Source organism: Sebastes fasciatus, chromosome 19 (assembly GCF_043250625.1).
Source record: "Sebastes fasciatus isolate fSebFas1 chromosome 19, fSebFas1.pri, whole genome shotgun sequence".
In the NCBI taxonomy this organism is placed as follows: domain Eukaryota; kingdom Metazoa; phylum Chordata; class Actinopteri; order Perciformes; family Sebastidae; genus Sebastes; species Sebastes fasciatus.
Window position 1 is genome coordinate 17,061,152 of NC_133813.1, and position 18,123 is coordinate 17,079,274.

At 38.2% G+C, this 18,123-nt stretch overlaps 1 protein-coding gene and 1 long non-coding RNA gene across 11 annotated transcripts in view; one reads left to right on the forward strand and one right to left on the reverse strand.

The window, feature by feature from the left end:
* On the forward strand, nt 1–15,262 carry LOC141757919 (uncharacterized). 3 transcript variants are annotated; one of them, XR_012591774.1, is made up of 6 exons: nt 1–195; nt 801–900; nt 8,286–8,530; nt 10,077–10,136; nt 13,142–13,211; nt 14,948–15,262. It is a non-coding gene; the product is annotated as an uncharacterized LOC141757919 (long non-coding RNA). The 3 variants fall into 3 exon arrangements; XR_012591776.1 differs by lacking the exons at nt 13,142–13,211; nt 14,948–15,262 and adding an exon at nt 10,372–10,492; XR_012591775.1 differs by lacking the exons at nt 1–195; nt 801–900; nt 8,286–8,530 and adding an exon at nt 9,657–9,793.
* tnksa (tankyrase, TRF1-interacting ankyrin-related ADP-ribose polymerase a) overlaps nt 6,100–18,123 on the reverse strand; it is a 102,474-nt gene continuing 90,450 nt past the window's right edge. For 6 of the 8 annotated variants that reach the window (XM_074618833.1, XM_074618831.1, XM_074618836.1 and 3 more), the window contains 9 exons: nt 17,891–18,086; nt 17,695–17,774; nt 14,188–14,308; nt 13,128–13,225; nt 11,686–11,760; nt 11,376–11,481; nt 10,466–10,652; nt 9,600–9,756; nt 6,100–8,557 (listed from right to left, as the gene is read on the reverse strand). In XM_074618833.1, the coding sequence (XP_074474934.1) occupies nt 8,471–8,557; nt 9,600–9,756; nt 10,466–10,652; nt 11,376–11,481; nt 11,686–11,760; nt 13,128–13,225; nt 14,188–14,308; nt 17,695–17,774; nt 17,891–18,086 (1,107 nt within the window). In that variant the 3' untranslated portion in view covers nt 6,100–8,470. The remainder of the gene's footprint in view (nt 8,558–9,599; nt 9,757–10,465; nt 10,653–11,375; nt 11,482–11,685; nt 11,761–13,127; nt 13,226–14,187; nt 14,309–17,694; nt 17,775–17,890; nt 18,087–18,123) is intronic. The other 2 variants (XM_074618835.1, XM_074618832.1) reach the window with 1 other exon arrangement.

Below are 18,123 nucleotides of genomic sequence, written 5' to 3' on the forward strand. Positions count from 1 at the left end.
ACCTGGTTCCACAGCGCGCCATGGCGGCTTGGCTCGGGACTGTAACGATGGCTCCTCATGGCAGGTTGACGCTCCTACAATGAGTTTTCCAGCACAAATTGCTGAGCTTTTTTGTAATCTATTCTTCTGTACCTGCTTCACCGACGTGCCCAACAGGTACAGGAGAGATGTAGCCCACTGCTACATCCTGCAAAGGTGAGTTGACAGGAGTCACATGGTGCTCAGAGTTCACGAGTTGTGATGTGTTTGTTGACATTTTCAGAAATGGCTGAGGCCAAGGAAGTATTTTTTTGGTGTATAATAAGTTAATATATTGTAATTTTAGTCGTATATTGTTTTTCTTCGTAATTTTTTTTTCTGAGGAAAATGTTGATATTCCAAACTAACTAATTTTTTTCCCTCTGTCATTATGCCTTTGCATTTCCTGCAATATGTTACCCACTTCCTATAGCTTGCTAAATTGTTAGGCTCTGTGGCTTCTAGATGCCAAAGCATATGATGAGCTCACAAGTTTCATTTGAAGGCACCAACAATGTTCTTTGTAACATGTCAATGTAAGGCATTGATGTATGTATATATTTATATTAATATTAATATTTTTAATATCTTTTAATCATGACTTTTTATAGTGCTTCATGTATTGTAATGTATTATATGTAATGTATTGTTGTTGTTTTTTTTTCTTTTTTTCTTATCTGGACCTTGAGTCTGCAATTAAGTTTGAATTGAATTGAATGCTTTATATTTAATTAACTGAAACCTTATTTGTCCAGTAACGCCTCTCTTTTCTCTATCCGTAGGCAAGTACTGAGAATTCTTCAACTCCTGGAAGGCCACAGAACTTCAGTGACCTCTGATTTATACCCAAGTGTGTCCAGAAGTCCTTCGATGCCAATGGTGGTGAGTGAGCATTAACTTTCTGAATCGGGCTTTTTTGAACTTTGTTAACACTGTGTATGATGTCTAATGCTTAATATTTAATACTCTTATCAACATGGTAGTGGGCAAATACTGTATGCTTGCTTTATGCAAATGTTTGTATTTATTTATTGTTGGAAATCAATTAACAAGACAAAACAATGAAACCCTCACAGGTACTGCATTTAGCATAACAATATACTGAAATCATAACATGGCAAACTCAAGCCCAAATGGCAACAACAGCTGTCAGTTTGTCAGTGTGCTGACTTGACTATGACTTGCCCTAAACTGTATATGATTATCATAAAGTGGGCATGTCTGTAAAGGGGAGGTTCGTGGGTACCCATAGAACTCATTTACATTCTCATATCTTGAGGTGGGAAAAAGGAAAATGGGACGGTATTTCCTCACCAAATATACGCAATACTATGACGATACTATGACTTTTTTTCCACATACTATAATACTATGACTTTTTATGATTTTTTGACAGACTATACTATGACTTTTTTTACTTTTTTCGACACAAACTATGAAAGTTTGACTTTTTAGACATACACTTTCACACACTTTAACTATGAAGTTTTTTGACTTTCTTCAACATACTATAATATGACTTTTTATGACTATTTTCAGCTTTTTATACTATTACTTTTTTTTCAACATACTATACTATGACTTTTTTTCGACATACTATACTATGACATTTTTTCGACATAATATACTGTGACTTGTTTAATTTTTCGACATACGATACTATGACTATTATTGAATTTAAACTTATTATTAAACCATGATTTTTTTTCAACATACTATACTGTAACTTATTACATTTTTCGACATACGATACTATGACTACTATTTTTTCGACATTCTATAATATGACTTTTTATGATTTTTTTGACACACTGTACTATGACTTTTAAATTGTTTTGACATACTTTACAATGAATTTCTTTCGACATACTATACTGACTTTTTAAATTTTTCCTATACTATACTATGATTTTTTTCTCAACATACTATACAATTACTTTTTTATTTTTTCGACATACTATGACTTTTTTCAACATACTATTTTTGACATACTGACTTTTTTTCGACATACTATACTATGACAAACGATAGTATGATTTTTTTTAATATACTATAATATCACATTGTTTATTTTTTAGACATCCTATACTATGCCTTTTTAAATTTTTTCAACATACTATACTATGACTTTTTTTTCGACATACTATTCTATGATTTTTATTTCAACATACTATACTATGACTTTTTTCAACATACTCTACTATGACTTTTTTATTATTTTTTTATATACTATACTATGACTTTATGGACTTATGGTTTTGCGAGGAGGATCGAAGCAACACCGACAGCCATTGATATCGCATCAGCTGTGCCGTCCCGGGAACTAAATAGACAGGCCCGTTGTCCTCAGCCAATCCGCAGCGGCGATGTCACCGAAGGCCAGCCAATGGAAACAGCACCTATTAACACAGATCCTCAGAAAAACGAGCGCTCTAACTCTCCATTAATTAAGCTACACAATATTACCTGCACACAACTTATGAACAACATAAATACACATTAATACGGTCGGTGGCCGTAACAATGTCGAAAAAATATATAAAAAAGCTAAGTGTAGTATGTTGAAAAAAAGTCATAGTATAGTAAGTCAAAAAATGTAAAAAGTCATGGTATAGTATGTTGAAAACAAAATTATACTATAGTATGTTGAAAAAATAAGTCATAGTATTGTTTGTGTAAAAATAAGTCATAGTATAGTATGTCGAAAAAAAGTCAGAGAATTGTATGTCGAAAAAAGAATCATATAGTATGTCAAAAAACTTTAAAAAGTCCTAGTTAGTATGTCGAAAAAATAAGTCATAGTACAGTATGTCGAAAAAATACAAAAAGTCAGTATAGTTTGTCGATAAAAGTTATGGTATAATATGTCGAAAAAAAGTCATGGTATAGTATGTTGACAAAAAAAAATTAATTGTATAGTATCTTGAAAAAAAATGTAATAGTATAGTTTGTTGAAAAAATAAGTCATTGTATAGTATGTCGAAAAAAAGATCATCGTATAGTATGTCAAAAAACTTTAAAAAGTCCTAGTTAGTATGTCGAAAAAGTCATATAGTATGTGGAAAAAACTCATTGTATAGTATGTGGAAAAAGTAAGTCATAGTATAGTATGTGGAAAAAAAATCATATAATTTGTCAAAAAAATAAAAAAGCCATAGTATTGTATGGGTAAAAATAAGTCATAGTATAGTATGTGGAAAAAATAATCATCTTATAGTGTGTCAGAAAAATGTTAAATGTCCTATTTAGTATGTTGAAAAGAGACATAGTATAGTATGTTGAAAAAATAAAAAAAAGCCATAGTATTGTATGTTGAATAAAAGTCATATTATAGTATGGCGAAAAAGAAAGTCAAAGTATAGTATGTTGAAAAATTAAAAAAGTCATAGTTTAGTATGTCAAAAAAAAACATCGTATAGTATGTCGAAAACATTACGAATTCATAGTATAGTATCTTGAAAAACAAGTCATAGTTTACTATATTGAAAAAATATTAAAGTCATACTAGTATGTCGAAAAAAGTCATAGTAAAGTATTTAGAAAAAAAATCATCGTATAGTATGTTGAAAGAATAAGACTTACACAAAATTACACTTTAAGTTCTTTTATTAAGATTTTCTTCTGTACAAGTTTATCTGTTCCACATGTTAGCTGGTCAGCAGCTCTGTACAACCGTCTGTACAACAGGAGGTCAAACATTACTCATGAGGAAATGTGTTAATTAAACTGGTGGCTTTTGGTAGAAGGCATGTCAGAAGGTGAGGCGTGGATTGATTGAACACGCACACTCGCACGCACGCACCCCTCCAAACTATTTACAACGAGATGGCTGACTGGCCCTTGAGACAGATAAGTAGAGACAGGCCAGCTAAAACACAGTTCAAATAGTTATCACATAAAAAAGTCTTTGAAAAGTCTTTCAAAGGAAGAAAAAAAAAAAAAAAAAGCAAGAACAATAAACTCAAAATCATCCATAAAAGAGCCATTAAAAGGCCCATCTGGAGTTAGTTTATTTACACTCTCATTTAAAACAAAGCCCACGGCTCTCTGCTAATAAATCATACACTGTTGCTGACCTTAATGAGGTCAACGCCATAAACTTCACCTGCTCTGTATATACCAAGAGAGCCAACAGTGATGCTGCCACTTCATCTGAAACCTTTGTTAGTGCTCACTGATCAGGGAGAACACGTAAGGTGTTAAAAAAACACAACGCGAAAAACATCATTCTGGTCCCTAAAAAACTGACTTTAAACTTTGTTTATCATTCACTAATTAAAAAATCTAATCAGGGCTTTATAAACGGAGTCAGTTTGTAACTTACTTGAGGGAAAACAATAACTTGATGGACATGTTTGTAAGAGAAATGTCTGCAAGGCAGGTGAAATCATTACCATAGTCATATTTCAGTTAAGTATTAAAAACATACTTCAACTGACTGGCTTTTTAATATCGCCATATGCTGTTTTAACTCTGTCCCAGTGCTGCGACTCTTAAAACTTTTTGCCATTAACAATTTAATTTCAAGCTTATTAGTTTTTCTCATTTTTACTTCAGTCATCAATTGTTATTCCGCCTACCTATTAATTTAATTTTGAATTCATTTCCTTTCTCCCTGCAATAAATCACTTTGTAATTTGCTGAAATGTTCTGCTACTCAAACAATTATTGTTATCATTCATTGTTATTGGGGTGAACTACTGCTATCAAACGTGTGGGCTGCAAAACTGAGGGGACAAAAAATGCTGATGTTCACGGCTTGAAAATAGTCTGACCAAAAAAAAGGGTTTAGTTTAATAGTCTCAGGGGCGGCTATTCTGAGCTACCAGTTAACTTGAGAACATTTCTCATTTGAGATTTTAGGCTCAGTTCACACTTAACATAGATTTAATGTTTGCACGTAGCTCAGACCAACGTCATCTTCACCTTGAAAAATGCAAATCAGCTGAAATCTGAGTTTGATTGGCAGACACTGTAATGCTAACATATTTAGTAATAAAAAGACTTTTTAAAAATATTTAGATTTTGTAACAGATAGTAACCAACTATTTTTTTTTGCTGCTGCCTGATTTGGGTATCAGGTACGTTTCCAGGTGATTTCAAGGCAATCTGTTCATTCTCAAAAACGGTTAAGGCCATTTCCCTTTCCATGCCACACAGTTTCAAGGAATTTCAAAGATCTCAGCACTGCTTGACTTGACCTGAAACTAAACTTGTGTGTGTGGTCCCGTGTAGTGTACAATGTCATTAATAATAAAAACAAATCATAAATAATCAAGAGAAAAACATGGTCAGTATATTAAAAAAACAAAACAGTTCAAGCGTACAGTACGTATGAGGACATTGCTAATCTTGCTGTTATTATGAGGTTTGTCGTACATGTTAGTGTGTCACTATAAACGGTTAATACAAACAGAAATGTGATAGCGTCTTTAAGCATAACATATCCACTGTCCTCTTTGTCATCCTCAACCTCAGTGAACCTGCAGATCTCTGGTTATGTAAATATCTTTTTGAAGCCTGTGACCAGCCTGCTGAATGGCTTGCTAAGATACAGTGACTAGGGTCACTTTTCACATTTGCTTATAATGTTAGCGGAGTGTAAACTCAGGAGATATAAAGACACAAATAATGGAAAAATAAAGAAACACGCAAGGAAGAAAACAAAAATGGAATAGGCCTCAGGAAAACACAAATAGCACTGTGTAGAAATGAATTTCCTACATAAATGCCTTCCTGATATACAGTATATTTGTTTTCTTACACTCGGTACTAGAAGCCAGCAATTCCCATGTTGCACCACTAGGGGGCATCAACAGTTAGAAGTAGAGCGGAAAGGGACGAGATGGCAGCAGGTTCATGTAAACAACGTGTGCGAGACATTAAAAAACAAAACGATGCTCCAGATGTGTAGCAGAATGTTATGTACTGTGAATGTTAAACGGCAATGGACCCCATGTCCTGTGTCCCTAAACTATTTCTTGTGTTGGTAACAGTGACTACTCACACACTAAAGGAGATGATGTAACAAAACTTTACGATAGCAGGCAGCTAGTGCACCATCCAGAGAAAACTTTACTCAACTTGTATTTCTGGGTTCTTTTGGCATAAAAGATGACATAGTAGCTGGGTTGGTAAACGTTTTAGTGATGATATTTCTCAATTGACTCAAGTGTGTATGTATGTTTCTACATGGACATGATGACAGTGTTGCAGTCTGGTCTCTTTTGGTCCTCCTGGTTTCTAGTAAAAGAAAGTTTGGACTGTTTTGATCTGAAACAATTGACTGTCGAAGCCAATGTGGAAGGTCTTTCAGATGGAGTTCATATAATGACCACTAGATACTGACACCAAAACTTAGATTGAATTAAAAAATCTTTAGTCATTCAAAGTCGGCTTTCGAATTGTACTTGAAAATTTGAAAATAAGTGATTTGCTTAAAACAGGGATGGTGAATAAAGTTGTGGCTGTAAAAACCCAAATTTGGTTCTTTTGGCATATTGTAATGCCACTATTCCATCATATACACTGATCGTCATTAATGCGTAGTTTAATGAGTTTGCCTGCCTGATTGTAAATACTGTATGCAGTGAATTGTTGTAAAGGAGAATTAGGCTTCTTGTGCGTTTTAGCAAACACAGTCTGGAAATAGCTATTAACAATTACAAACATGATAGTGGGAGAACGTGTTCTTAATCCAATGTCTTATCTAGACTATGTATTGGTTTTAAATTAAATGATTAACGCTGTCAAAAATAACTAAAATAGCAAAACATGTGAATCACTTGACTCAAATCATGTGAATCTACTAAATCAACTCAACTTCGCTATGTAAAGATAGGCTAATTAATGAATTGGTTCATTCATCACGCCCATAAATGTCTGTGTGGCGTGTATGGAATTAGCAACGCTTTCAGTGGACGTTTTAATGCGAACTGCGCAATCGTCATGGTGCCCGCGGGACGGGAGCGTTCAGGTGAGTTTACTAGAAAAATATCGCGAGCCCGGGTGGGTGGGACAAAAGGTGACAGAGCAGCGTTCCAAGTAAGTTATTAATAACTCACAGAAACACTGCGTGCAATAGTCCACCTTCTCTTCATCTTTCTCAAACACAGCCGTGGTGGTGGCACGTACTTTTAACACAATCTGTGCCACCACCATGTAATGCTCTGTCAAGAGGTTGTGGTCATTTCATGTACTTCTATGAGATTACGTTGCGAGCCGCGGCGCTCCGAGTCCTTCTCTCTGTCCTTATCTCAGACTACAGTCCTCTTCGAATCTGGACAATTTACACAAGTCACCAAAATTGATGTGAAAAAAGCGTCATTTGCTGAAAAGTAAGTTGTTTGCATCCCTGTAAAAAGGAAGTTAAGGCTCTGTTTAGGGCATGGTGGCTTGATTGACAGGTGTCTCAGGTTGCAGTTGCCAAAATTTAGCTCTGCAAAAAATTTGATTTTCTGGCCAAGTAAACAAAAAAGCTTTTTTTAAAATAACGTGTGTGGATTTGTGGTTGTGCTGGCAGCAGCTGTCCTCTGACATGAACTGGTTTGGTCTGACTGCTGGATGTAGAAAGATGGTCCCGGTATGCACTGTAGTGGAAAGTCTGCAGCCAGCACTGATAGCAGCAGTGGATTGTGGTCTCCTGTTTGTTTTCTGCTTATTTACTTCTGGGTATTTGTTCACTGTAATCTCTTTTACTTCTCTCTTCTCACACTTGTTTCATACTTTCCTCTTTGTTTACAGCAGAAAAGATGTGAGCGAACACAGAGCGCTGTGTCTTGTTTACATGAGCCTCATTGGTGAAAATGTGACAAGCTGCAACATAAAATGTACTGGATTTCTGTTCTCTCAGCACGACAATCGCTGTTTCTGGAAGTGGCCTCGGGGTGTTGTTTTGCTGCTGTGGATGATGCACAAAGCCGAAAGAGGACACAATATCAAAACAGCACATTAAAAACTGTGGGTAGATTATGTGAGCACTGCGCAAAGGTGCAGAATTGGGGATTTTTGTTTTGCTTTGGACTGTGTCCTGTTGTAATGGCTTTCTTAATTGTTTTTAGGATCAGGCCAGAGGCCTGCAAATCTAAAAACTAGCTTACTGGGACACTTCCAGAAATGTTGATCAAACCATTTGCATTTTCTCCTGCAAAATTAGACCCAATTAATTAAAGAATCAGATAGATTTTGCTGTCCGCTGCTTTTGGACTGAGCATATATCACACCCCGATACTAATTTTCCTTTTTTTCTCCTGTTTCTACACTTCCAGGTCTGTTTCCGAGGGTCGTCTGACTACTGCCTGGTCGACGCTTCACCTCACCCACGCCAAGTTCAGCTCTGGAGACTTTAATTTGGGATCTGAGGTTCGAGACACCCTCCAGTTCGTGTCCTCTCAGAGAGTGGCGTTAGTCCATTGCAGTCTGGCCTTCTTCGGATGCAACTGTGATTTGCGTTTTAGGACTTCTGCTCGGAGGCGGCTGCAGGCGTGGCCAGAATCTCCGGCTTCACAATCTGGTAAGTGATTAAGTATTCTGGGTAAGCCTGTGGACAAAGAACACATCACATTTAAGTCAAACTAAATGCTTATTTGTGCGTACATATATTAATAGAACAGAAAATAATACTGATAATCGATTAATTAGCATATATTTTAAATGTGAGGATTTGCTGCTTTTCTGCTGTATGTCTAACTATGAAGCAAGGAATCTCTGTCCCTCTGTGTGTTCAATCAACTTCACACTTGGCAGGCGTATTGCTGGGGACCCAAGGACGTGCAGTGTCGAATTTGGACACGCGACATGTTCAATATTAATAAACTTTGAATAAACAAGCCCACAGCGCTCTGTAGCAGCGAGGGAGGGGCTTCAGGGCTTTGCAGACTGAAACGAGCATGTCGACCACAGCGGGCGCAATCGTTACAACCGGCCGCGGCTCATTGACTGCCGTTCATTTTACAACCATACTCTTCTTCACTTCCCTGGACTGGAAGATTTGATACTAACTTATAACCCTACTAACGTTACCCCCAGCAAAATACCTCCGTTAATTAAATCCATGGTCTACTTTATAACGGCAGTGGCTATGACAAAGCAAGCGACTAATACGCCTATTTGGAAATTGCCTCCACTATTTATTATTTATACTATTTAATTAGTATTTCACCGAATTCACCTAACTGCGAGTAACTGCGACCTTTGTGTGTTTTCCAGGGGCGGATTTAGTGATTTGGGGGGGCCCCAGGCAAACACCATCTTGCTTTACTTTTCACCCTCTAACTGGGAATGTTGGTATTGGCAGTGGTAGAAGAAGTAGGCCTACTCAAAACTTTCCTTCTGAAGTAAAACTATTAATACTGCATAGTCAAAGTTCTGCATGATAAGCACAATTTACTTGTGTTACCTTGAACTCTGTGAAATATTTTTATAGATAAAATGATGACTCAATTAATCAAAAGAATAGTAATCCAATGATAATTGATAAATGAAAATTGGCGCAACACTACTTATTTCGAACAATTATGTAACACAGATGATTTAGACACATGAACAGACTGTTTGTGGTCATAAAAAGTGTGTACACTGACCTGCTCCCCTCTGTAGATGACGTACTCTGCATACGCCAGTCCGTTGACACTGGGTCGTCCTATAACCGAGTGGTGTCCAGGGGGGGCGTGGGCCATTTTCATCGCACTAAACTGAAGAAACGACTTCCCCAGCGTCACTCTGCAGAACAGCATCTGCCTGAAATGCAGAAACGCACAGAATAATACCGTCAATGGTAAGGTCACATAAATATTTGTTTCATTTTAAATTTTTTACTCTGAGTAATAATATGGTATAGTAAGTTGTTATATCAATCAAGTCTCATTTTGCTCTTTGATTTTGCTTCCTGCAACAACACACAACAGTGATTTTAGTTGATAAAAGGTTTTCGAATTCCTGCTCCACCTCTGTCCCAATTCCATACTACATAATAACAGTATATACTATATTTAAATTTTCATAGTATATTGTTTTTGCAATTAGTACACAAGAAATCAATGTGTTTTACTGTTTTGCAGGAAATGATACAAACACCGATAGACGTCAATAAAACGGCAGCTTTGGAATACGACCGCCAAGTAAGTAAAAAAATATATATTTTTGTTTTCCTCTGTGCAATGCATTGTGGGAAAATAGAGTCCATCAAAAGCACATCTAAAAATCAAGTGGATTCAGTATACAGAGCAGCATCTTTGAGTAAACTGTTGTCACTTTAGCAATGTGAACATAACATAATCAAAACCTGATTTGAATCACTACTTAGTGTGGAATTGGGACACAGGTACTGACTTGTCGTTGATTCCTTCCACACAGGAAGAAGCGAGTTGTTGGGACAAATAGGAAACGAGAAACATGCCACCATGGTAAGGATGTTTTTTTTTTTCTCTAAACTATTAAGACGTCTCACCTGTGGCACACGTAGCAGGAGCGGTCTTTGTGGGTGGGACATCCTGTACCTCCACCAATCCCATACACGTACTGGTTGCTTTTAGAGGAGTTCTCGGCAAAATAGATCCCGGCGCCAAACATGCCGCCGATGTAGGCATGTCGCTCGTCAAAGCCCTTGTGGATGATGGCATTGATGAAGGGAGAACCTGGCAGAAGAAAGGACGTATTCATATGAAGTCCATCACACCACAAAAACATACGGTGCCTGCAGACTCTTTTTTTGTCTTAGCTCCAGAATTTCTGGAGCCCCAAATATAAATAGCCAACAATTATAATTTAAAGAGTTATCATAAAAACATGGTGTCTCTGATGTCTACATTCAGCATGTCTACATTCAGCATCTGCCGCAATTAGTACACCTCCCATTTTTATAAATAGCTCAAACAGCTTTCTTCCCCAAACAATGAATCACAACTAAATAAAGCACAAATGTATAAGACAAGAGGAAAGATCCAGATACTGTTTGACTAAGCGTTATCCTGGGAAATCCATGATCTAAGAGACTTTGAACATATGATCGTCAGTGCCAGACGCACCATTTCAGGCATCACAGAAGCCAGACGACTTCCCGGGATTTTTCTACTCTACAATGTTTAAAAGAAACAGAACTCGGCTGCAGTCCCGAGGGCTGTGACCTGACTGAGCCTTGTGGCTGAAAGTCCACATTGAAGATTAATTACTGGATGACCAGCTAGTCTTCGCTGCTAACATCACTGCGACAACCCGCTCCTGCAGATTCATTCTCCTCAACATCAGGAGGATGTGTCCATTCCTCACCCAGGAGGCGGTGCAGGTTCTGGTCCATGCTCCGTACTTGCTTTATGCAGAGGAAACCCACCCCCGCTGAACTGTATCGTGTGTCAATTTACCGTGAAAGAGCATTCGCTCGTTGTGATGGTTGTGATTCTCGTCTGCTATTTCCTTTTGTCTGTGTGAATATCTCTCCCGTAGCTTCTTATTCACCACCTTCTGAATCTGCGGAGTCAGAGGAAGGAAAGAAGGAACAGAGGGAGGGATGAAGAGTGAATTAAGAATTCAAATGTAATTGCAAAAGTCAAACAAGACACCAAATTGAAAATTGACTAACTCTTTGTAAGTTGATTAACTTCAAACTGCTCCTTTGTGATCAGAAAGAGAGAAAACTGGTGTAGTGTGTGTGTGTGTGTTGTGAGTACACACCTTAATGATGTTGTACCGGCTGAAGACTCCACCTGCGTTGCCTCCGTCGCGGTGTTCTCTGATAGTGCTCTGTAGCTGAGGAGGAAATAAACAGACATAATTACACACTTATGCAAAGCTTTTAAGGTTAAACCGGAGAATGTGTGGGATAAAACATGCAAATGAAATGCAGTTTTTATATATCTTGAATAACATGAGATGTGATTCATACAGTTCTCTGAACAGCATTAGACCACCTAGATGAGTCATGTTTTACCTCAGCAGCCCAGGAGTGTTTTCATAATCACACTACGGCCACCTCGATTAACAATTCAAGCTTAGGTTACCTATTGTATTTTCTGTTAACTATGACATTTTTAATTCTATAAGGATCGATATCTGATGTTTCAGCTATTACCGACTTGTGTTGACACTCAATTGCCAATTTATTGGGGTATACCTGGCTAAAACCAATGCAGTCTAATACAACAGTCCTGTCCAGGTTTGTTGATTTAGAGAGGTGTACGGGCAGTTTGGAGGATGTAGTTTGTTGAACTCTACTGCACCACAGAGGTGTTCTTCTGTTATTTAGCCTACGCTCTTGTGATATAAATCAGGTGGACAAAACCTGAACATTATAACCTTCATGAAGGTAGGATTTATTGCAGGACTGTTTTATTAACTGCACACCAAATAAACTGGCAACTCAGTGTAGATTACGGAGCCATGTAGTCAGCGATGAAGTAGAGCAGGAACTCATTCAATCACAGTAGATGCCTAAATAATGCCCGTGGGAAATTTGGTGCAGCTGTAAAAAGTGTGGCATCAGCAGTGGAAAAAGACAGCTCGACTCACAAAGAAGAATTTAAAGTAAAATAGTGCAGAGGCTGCAGCAGCTGGATTCACAAACCGATGGAGCCATTTGAACAAAGTTTGCTATGATGTCGGTGAAGTGATTACCGCCTTTCACAAAATTAGTTTTCACCCTGATGACTGAAATTATTGATGACCTCTGAAATACTACTGTGAATAGGCGAAGGCACTCAACCTGGTATTAACAACAGTCTAGAGAGACCTCATGTCAGTCATTTATCAAGTTCTCAAGTAAAAATTACAGTTTAAATTACTGGTTAACATCTGACGGTGCTCATTAATTTAAAATCCATTCAGACTGATAACTGCTGTCTCTTTCAGTTACTGCTTTCATTTGAGAGACAAATGGAGCAGTAGCACTGACATGGAGCCTGTCACCACATACAGCAACACGGTGCACAACACTGTGTGGTGTCTCTTTTGCCAGATGTCTTAAAATACTAACCAAATTTAGAACCCAACTAAAGAAGTTAATTATTTGACCAAACTGCTATTAAGTCATTCAGGTAGCGAAGTAAAAAAACTAATAACTACTATCAACCTAAATCTATGTAGTGTCTGGATGAGTGTGTGTAAAAGTGTTTGCATACTTCCTCCTCCACAGACTGGAACTCCTTGTCGTCCGTTGCCAGGTCGATCAGCACGGTGCCCTGGCTGGAGCAGTGGAACGACAGGTACGGGTTTCCACCTATAAACGCACGTGTTGAAAGTGAATCAAACAAAGGATAAATGACAACACCAACGCTGAATTTTTTTCTGTCATAAATTACAGGTATTATCAGGAGAACTTGCTTGATTGTGTTGAAGATATCCTGTCACAATCATATGTTTGAACTAGGGCTTTTCAATTGATTTAAATATTTAATCACGATTAATCACACGATTGTCCATAGTTAATCGTGATTAATGCACATTTTTTATCTTTTCAAAATGTACCTTAAAGGGAGATTTGTCAAGTATTTAACACTCTTATCAACATGGTAGTGGGCAAATATGCTTGCTTTATGCAAATGTATGTATATATTTATTATTGGAAATCAATTAACACAAAACAATGACAGATATTGTCCAGAAGCCCTCACAGGTACTGCATTTAGCATAAAAACTATGCTCAAATCATAACATGGCAAACTGCAGCCCAACAGGCAACAACAGATGTTGTTGTGTGTGCTGACTTGATTATGACCTGCCCCAAACTGCATGTGATTTATCATAAAGTGGGCATGTCTGTAAAGGGGAGACTCGTGGGTACCCATAGAACCCATTTACATTCACATATCTGGAGGTCAGAGGTCAAGGGACCCGTTTGAAAATGGCCATGACAGTTTTTCCTCGCCTAAATGTAGCATCAATTTGGAGCATTATTTAACCTCCTTCTCGACAAGTTATCAACATGGTTGGTACCGATGGATTCATTAGGTTTTTCTAATTTCATATACCAGGATCTTCACTATAGCTTTAAAACTGAACCCGTTACAACCTAAAAATCGCTAGTTGCGCTAATGCGTTAATGAAATTAGCGGCGTTAAAATGAATTTGCATTAACGCGTTATTGCGTAAACGTTGACAGCCCTAGTTTGAACATTTCCAGTGTTGCTTATGTAACATTACATATTCATTTCAATTCAATGTGTCTGTGTGTTTCCTGACCTTGCTGGCCTCCCAGCAGCCTCTCGATGCCCTTGATGAGTTTGTGTCTGTGACCGTAAGCGTTGATGCCGATCTCCTTCAGCTCCTCGTGACCCATGTCTGCCAACACATCCAGCGAGATCTGCCCAGAAACAACAAATAAGTCAAGTCAGTCTTGCTAATGGTTGTCTTCTGCCAAAAAAAAAATGTGAATGCTAGGAAAATAACATTTTATAATCCTAATGTCCAATAACTATTCTAGCCATACCTTGTTCTACTGTATTTAACAAAACTGCATAAACAAACAAAAAGCATTACAGTTTAATGGTGACAACAGCAAGTAATGCTAAAACTGAGCATCAAAATTGCCAACAATAAACACAAGAGCTCAATGATCTAAGACATATTGCAGAGACAATGGGTCTGACAAATATTCATTCAAAAAGACAGCAGCGGCATGAAGAAAAGGTCAATGAATGAATGGCAGTAATCAAGCCATTGATATGCAAATTGAGGATGGTGAAGTTTGCGAGTGTTTTCAGGGAGAGCAGAGATTCATGCTGGAGGCAGAGATAACTCGGCTTTTTCCAACAGTAACCTTTACCCACAGTACTTTCCTCTGAGTTGCTGCAATCACTACAACAGGTGTAAATCACCATAATAATAATATCTAAAAAATACTAGTTTACGGAGACAAGCACCAGGAAGAAATAAGCCAAACAGAAACTGGAAATTTGTCTGCCACCAAAAATTAATACAAGAACCCCGATTTCATTTTCAGAGATGACAACCTATTACTTCTGCAGAAGCCTGGATGAGTTTGTCACACCCAATTTGAAGCAATCACCTAAAACTAATGAAAGTGAAGCATCAGCCTGGTTCTCACCACTGGCTGACGCTTCAAGCTGCCATCTTCATCACAGCGGTGAAAAAGCAGCATCTGAGCAATCTGCCATCTGGAACATCCAACTAAACAACTTCTATTTCCTTCTACTAATTCCTTGCATCTTGCATTCTGTCTGCACGAAGGAGCTAAAAACTAGACAGTATATACGGGCCAATCTCCATATTTTTGGCGTAAACTCTTTGATCAAACTTTATGTTGACAGAGGTTTTCTACTAATCCTCTTCTACAACAACAAACACATCAGCAGCGGGGCTTTACAGAGCGAACAGAAGGAGGTTGGTTTTATAATAATCAAGTAATGATGTACGATGTATCTATGTATACGTCCTTGTATGTGTTATTCTGAAATAAACAATGTACTTTTCCATTAACACCGAGCTGAATCTCACCTGCATCTCACATTTCATCTGAATATTAATGATGGCTTGTTTCCTTTAGGGGAACTAATATCAAATGCAACACAAACACACATATCCTCCCACACTGCCTTCTATGCTTAGCCTTTTGCCCGCTGTCACCTTTCAATTTCACTCTCAATGTCTGTCTCCTGTTTTATTCCTCTTTCTGTCACCCCATCTGTCTCCTTGTCTCTCTGTCTATTCCCTCCATCTTTCTCCTCAAGCCTCTCTCTCTCTTTATTTTTCTTCCTTGTTCCCTCACTCCGTCCATCTGTATCCCTCTTCTGTCTCTGTTGCTCCGTCTACATCACCACCTCCTTCTGTCTCACTCTTTCAAACTCATTCTGTATTGTACTTCTGCTTCTGTTTACAAAAGAACAAGACATGCTGATGCCAGGCAGATATGATATTTACCAAAGAACGTATATTGAGAAGACGTAAAAAAATCAATTGGTTGTTTCATTGCAACATCAGCGCCCAATGGCAGAGCTACGCGTCGCAATTTTGGACTGAAAGCGACTACCAGACGCCAGTAAAACATCCGCCTCAAAGTGCCGTACAAAAGTAAAACTAAATTATTTGTCTCTACCGAAATGGATTATGTTGAACAATAAAAATACTATTTACAACTATTTACTTTCTAACTTTTTTGCCCGGTCGCTTCCTTGAGGAGCATAAAGTGAGCGATGGACATAAATGGAAGTTAGAAAAATCCAGCAGAGATTTTGAGATCAATCTAAAAAATGTTCATGTCAAGTATCCAAAATAGATGTAAAATAGACTACAGACCATGGATGTATAAGAGGTTGAGTCCTGTAGTTTTGCCCTGCGTCTTAAATAGCCTACAGCTACATTAAATTCTGTTTATGTCATGCTACTGGCACTACTAGCTACTGGCCGATAGCCGGTTGTTTGGGAACAGAGACGTTCGTACATCCACCACGGTCGAGGCTTACAGCGTACAGCCCATGGGTGCATTATAAGACAATAAAAGTGATGAATTACAGCCAATATATCCATTATTACAGCCGCATACAGCTAGCAGGAAGCCATATGAGCGTGCAGTGTGTGATAAAAGCATAATTTAGTTATTTTACAACTTTATGACAAATTAAAAGAGGGCTATTTAAGTGTTTGAACTAGGAAGTTGATTTACTTAAAAAAAATAAGTATCCTCTGATTTACAGACGTCTCTTAAAATAACCATAGTAACAATTTAATTATCAATTAATTGCTTTGTATTGCCAACGTGTGAACAGATTGTAATGTAACTTAAAAACTGAGATCTTCCCCTACTTACTCGGGTGCCTATAACAGCCTGTGGACTGATTTCTGATTGTGGACTCAGGACGGTTTTTGCTTTATAACGTCAGCTGATGAAGTAATTTGCAAATGGCGAGCTATTTGGTATCATGAAGATTGGACATTACAGATAGTAATGGTGATATATGATTGTAATGTAATGCCGACTGCAGTTCACTTAACGGCCACCGTTGTCATTAATAACATGGATTTTCTAAAAGTAGCATATAGTACCTTTAATATGGCCGCAGACTCGTTGGCGTTTTCAGTCCAAAATGGCGACAGCGCTGTTGTCAAAAAAAGCACCGGAGTTTCGTCTCTTTGTATTTACTGTCATCACCATCTTAGTTTAGCTTACGTTAGTACTGTATTTAGCCATAAACCTAGCTATCATAAGCCATAAAAGTGTTGGACAAATACAAATTATGATAGCCCTGGATAAACAGTTGAGGGAATCACTGGAGTTATTACATTTTGTCCTGAGGGGAACGTGGATGCCTGAACCAATTTTTATGGCAATCCATCTGTTGTTGAGATAATTCAGTCTGGACCAAAAATGGTGGACCAACAGAACGACGCTGCCGTCCCTAGAGCCACGCCGCTATAAACTGACATGAGGCATGTAAAATGGAACAAAAACAAAGGAAAGAAAACCGACTGAATAAACGAGCGACTGAATTAGTATGTAACCCTGAAAGAAATAAACAACAAGCCTAAAAAAGATGATTACAAAGTTGGATATTTACATGAGAAAATACGACCTAAAAGTATTTCACTTGCAATTTGAAGCTCTTCCCTTCTATCTCTCGTCTAACTTCCATCCTCTCTCTACCCCTCTTGTACCTACTGTATGTTTGGCTGTTCCCTCTCACTTATGTTTTCTCCCAGACACATAAAAAAAATGTGTGTGTGTGTGTGTACCTGTTCCCGCTGGAAGGTGTCTCGGAGGTGTTCCAGCCCTAGACTCTTCAAGAACTGGTTGATAGTCATGTCGAGCAGAGCTGCAGAGACACGGTGATGTCAGCGGTGGGTTAATAAAGTCCCAGCTGTTACACATGTTTACATCATGTGTTTTTCATTTAAAAAGAACCAGCGTCTGATTTAAGACACGACTTACTGTACGTACTCTCTCCTTCCTTTCTGTCGGACCCAGATGCTCCGTCTGCTGGACCAGTGGCCCCGCCCACAGTGATGTCACCGAGGGGCGTGCTCAGGTTGTCTATGCTGCTGGCTGCAGACAGGCAGGACGGGGATGGAGACGGAGAGATGACCACGCCCCCTGCTGCACCTGTACTCACCACGCTTGCACTCACCTGAGAGCGGAGGAGAGACAATTTGGTTTAAAAAGGG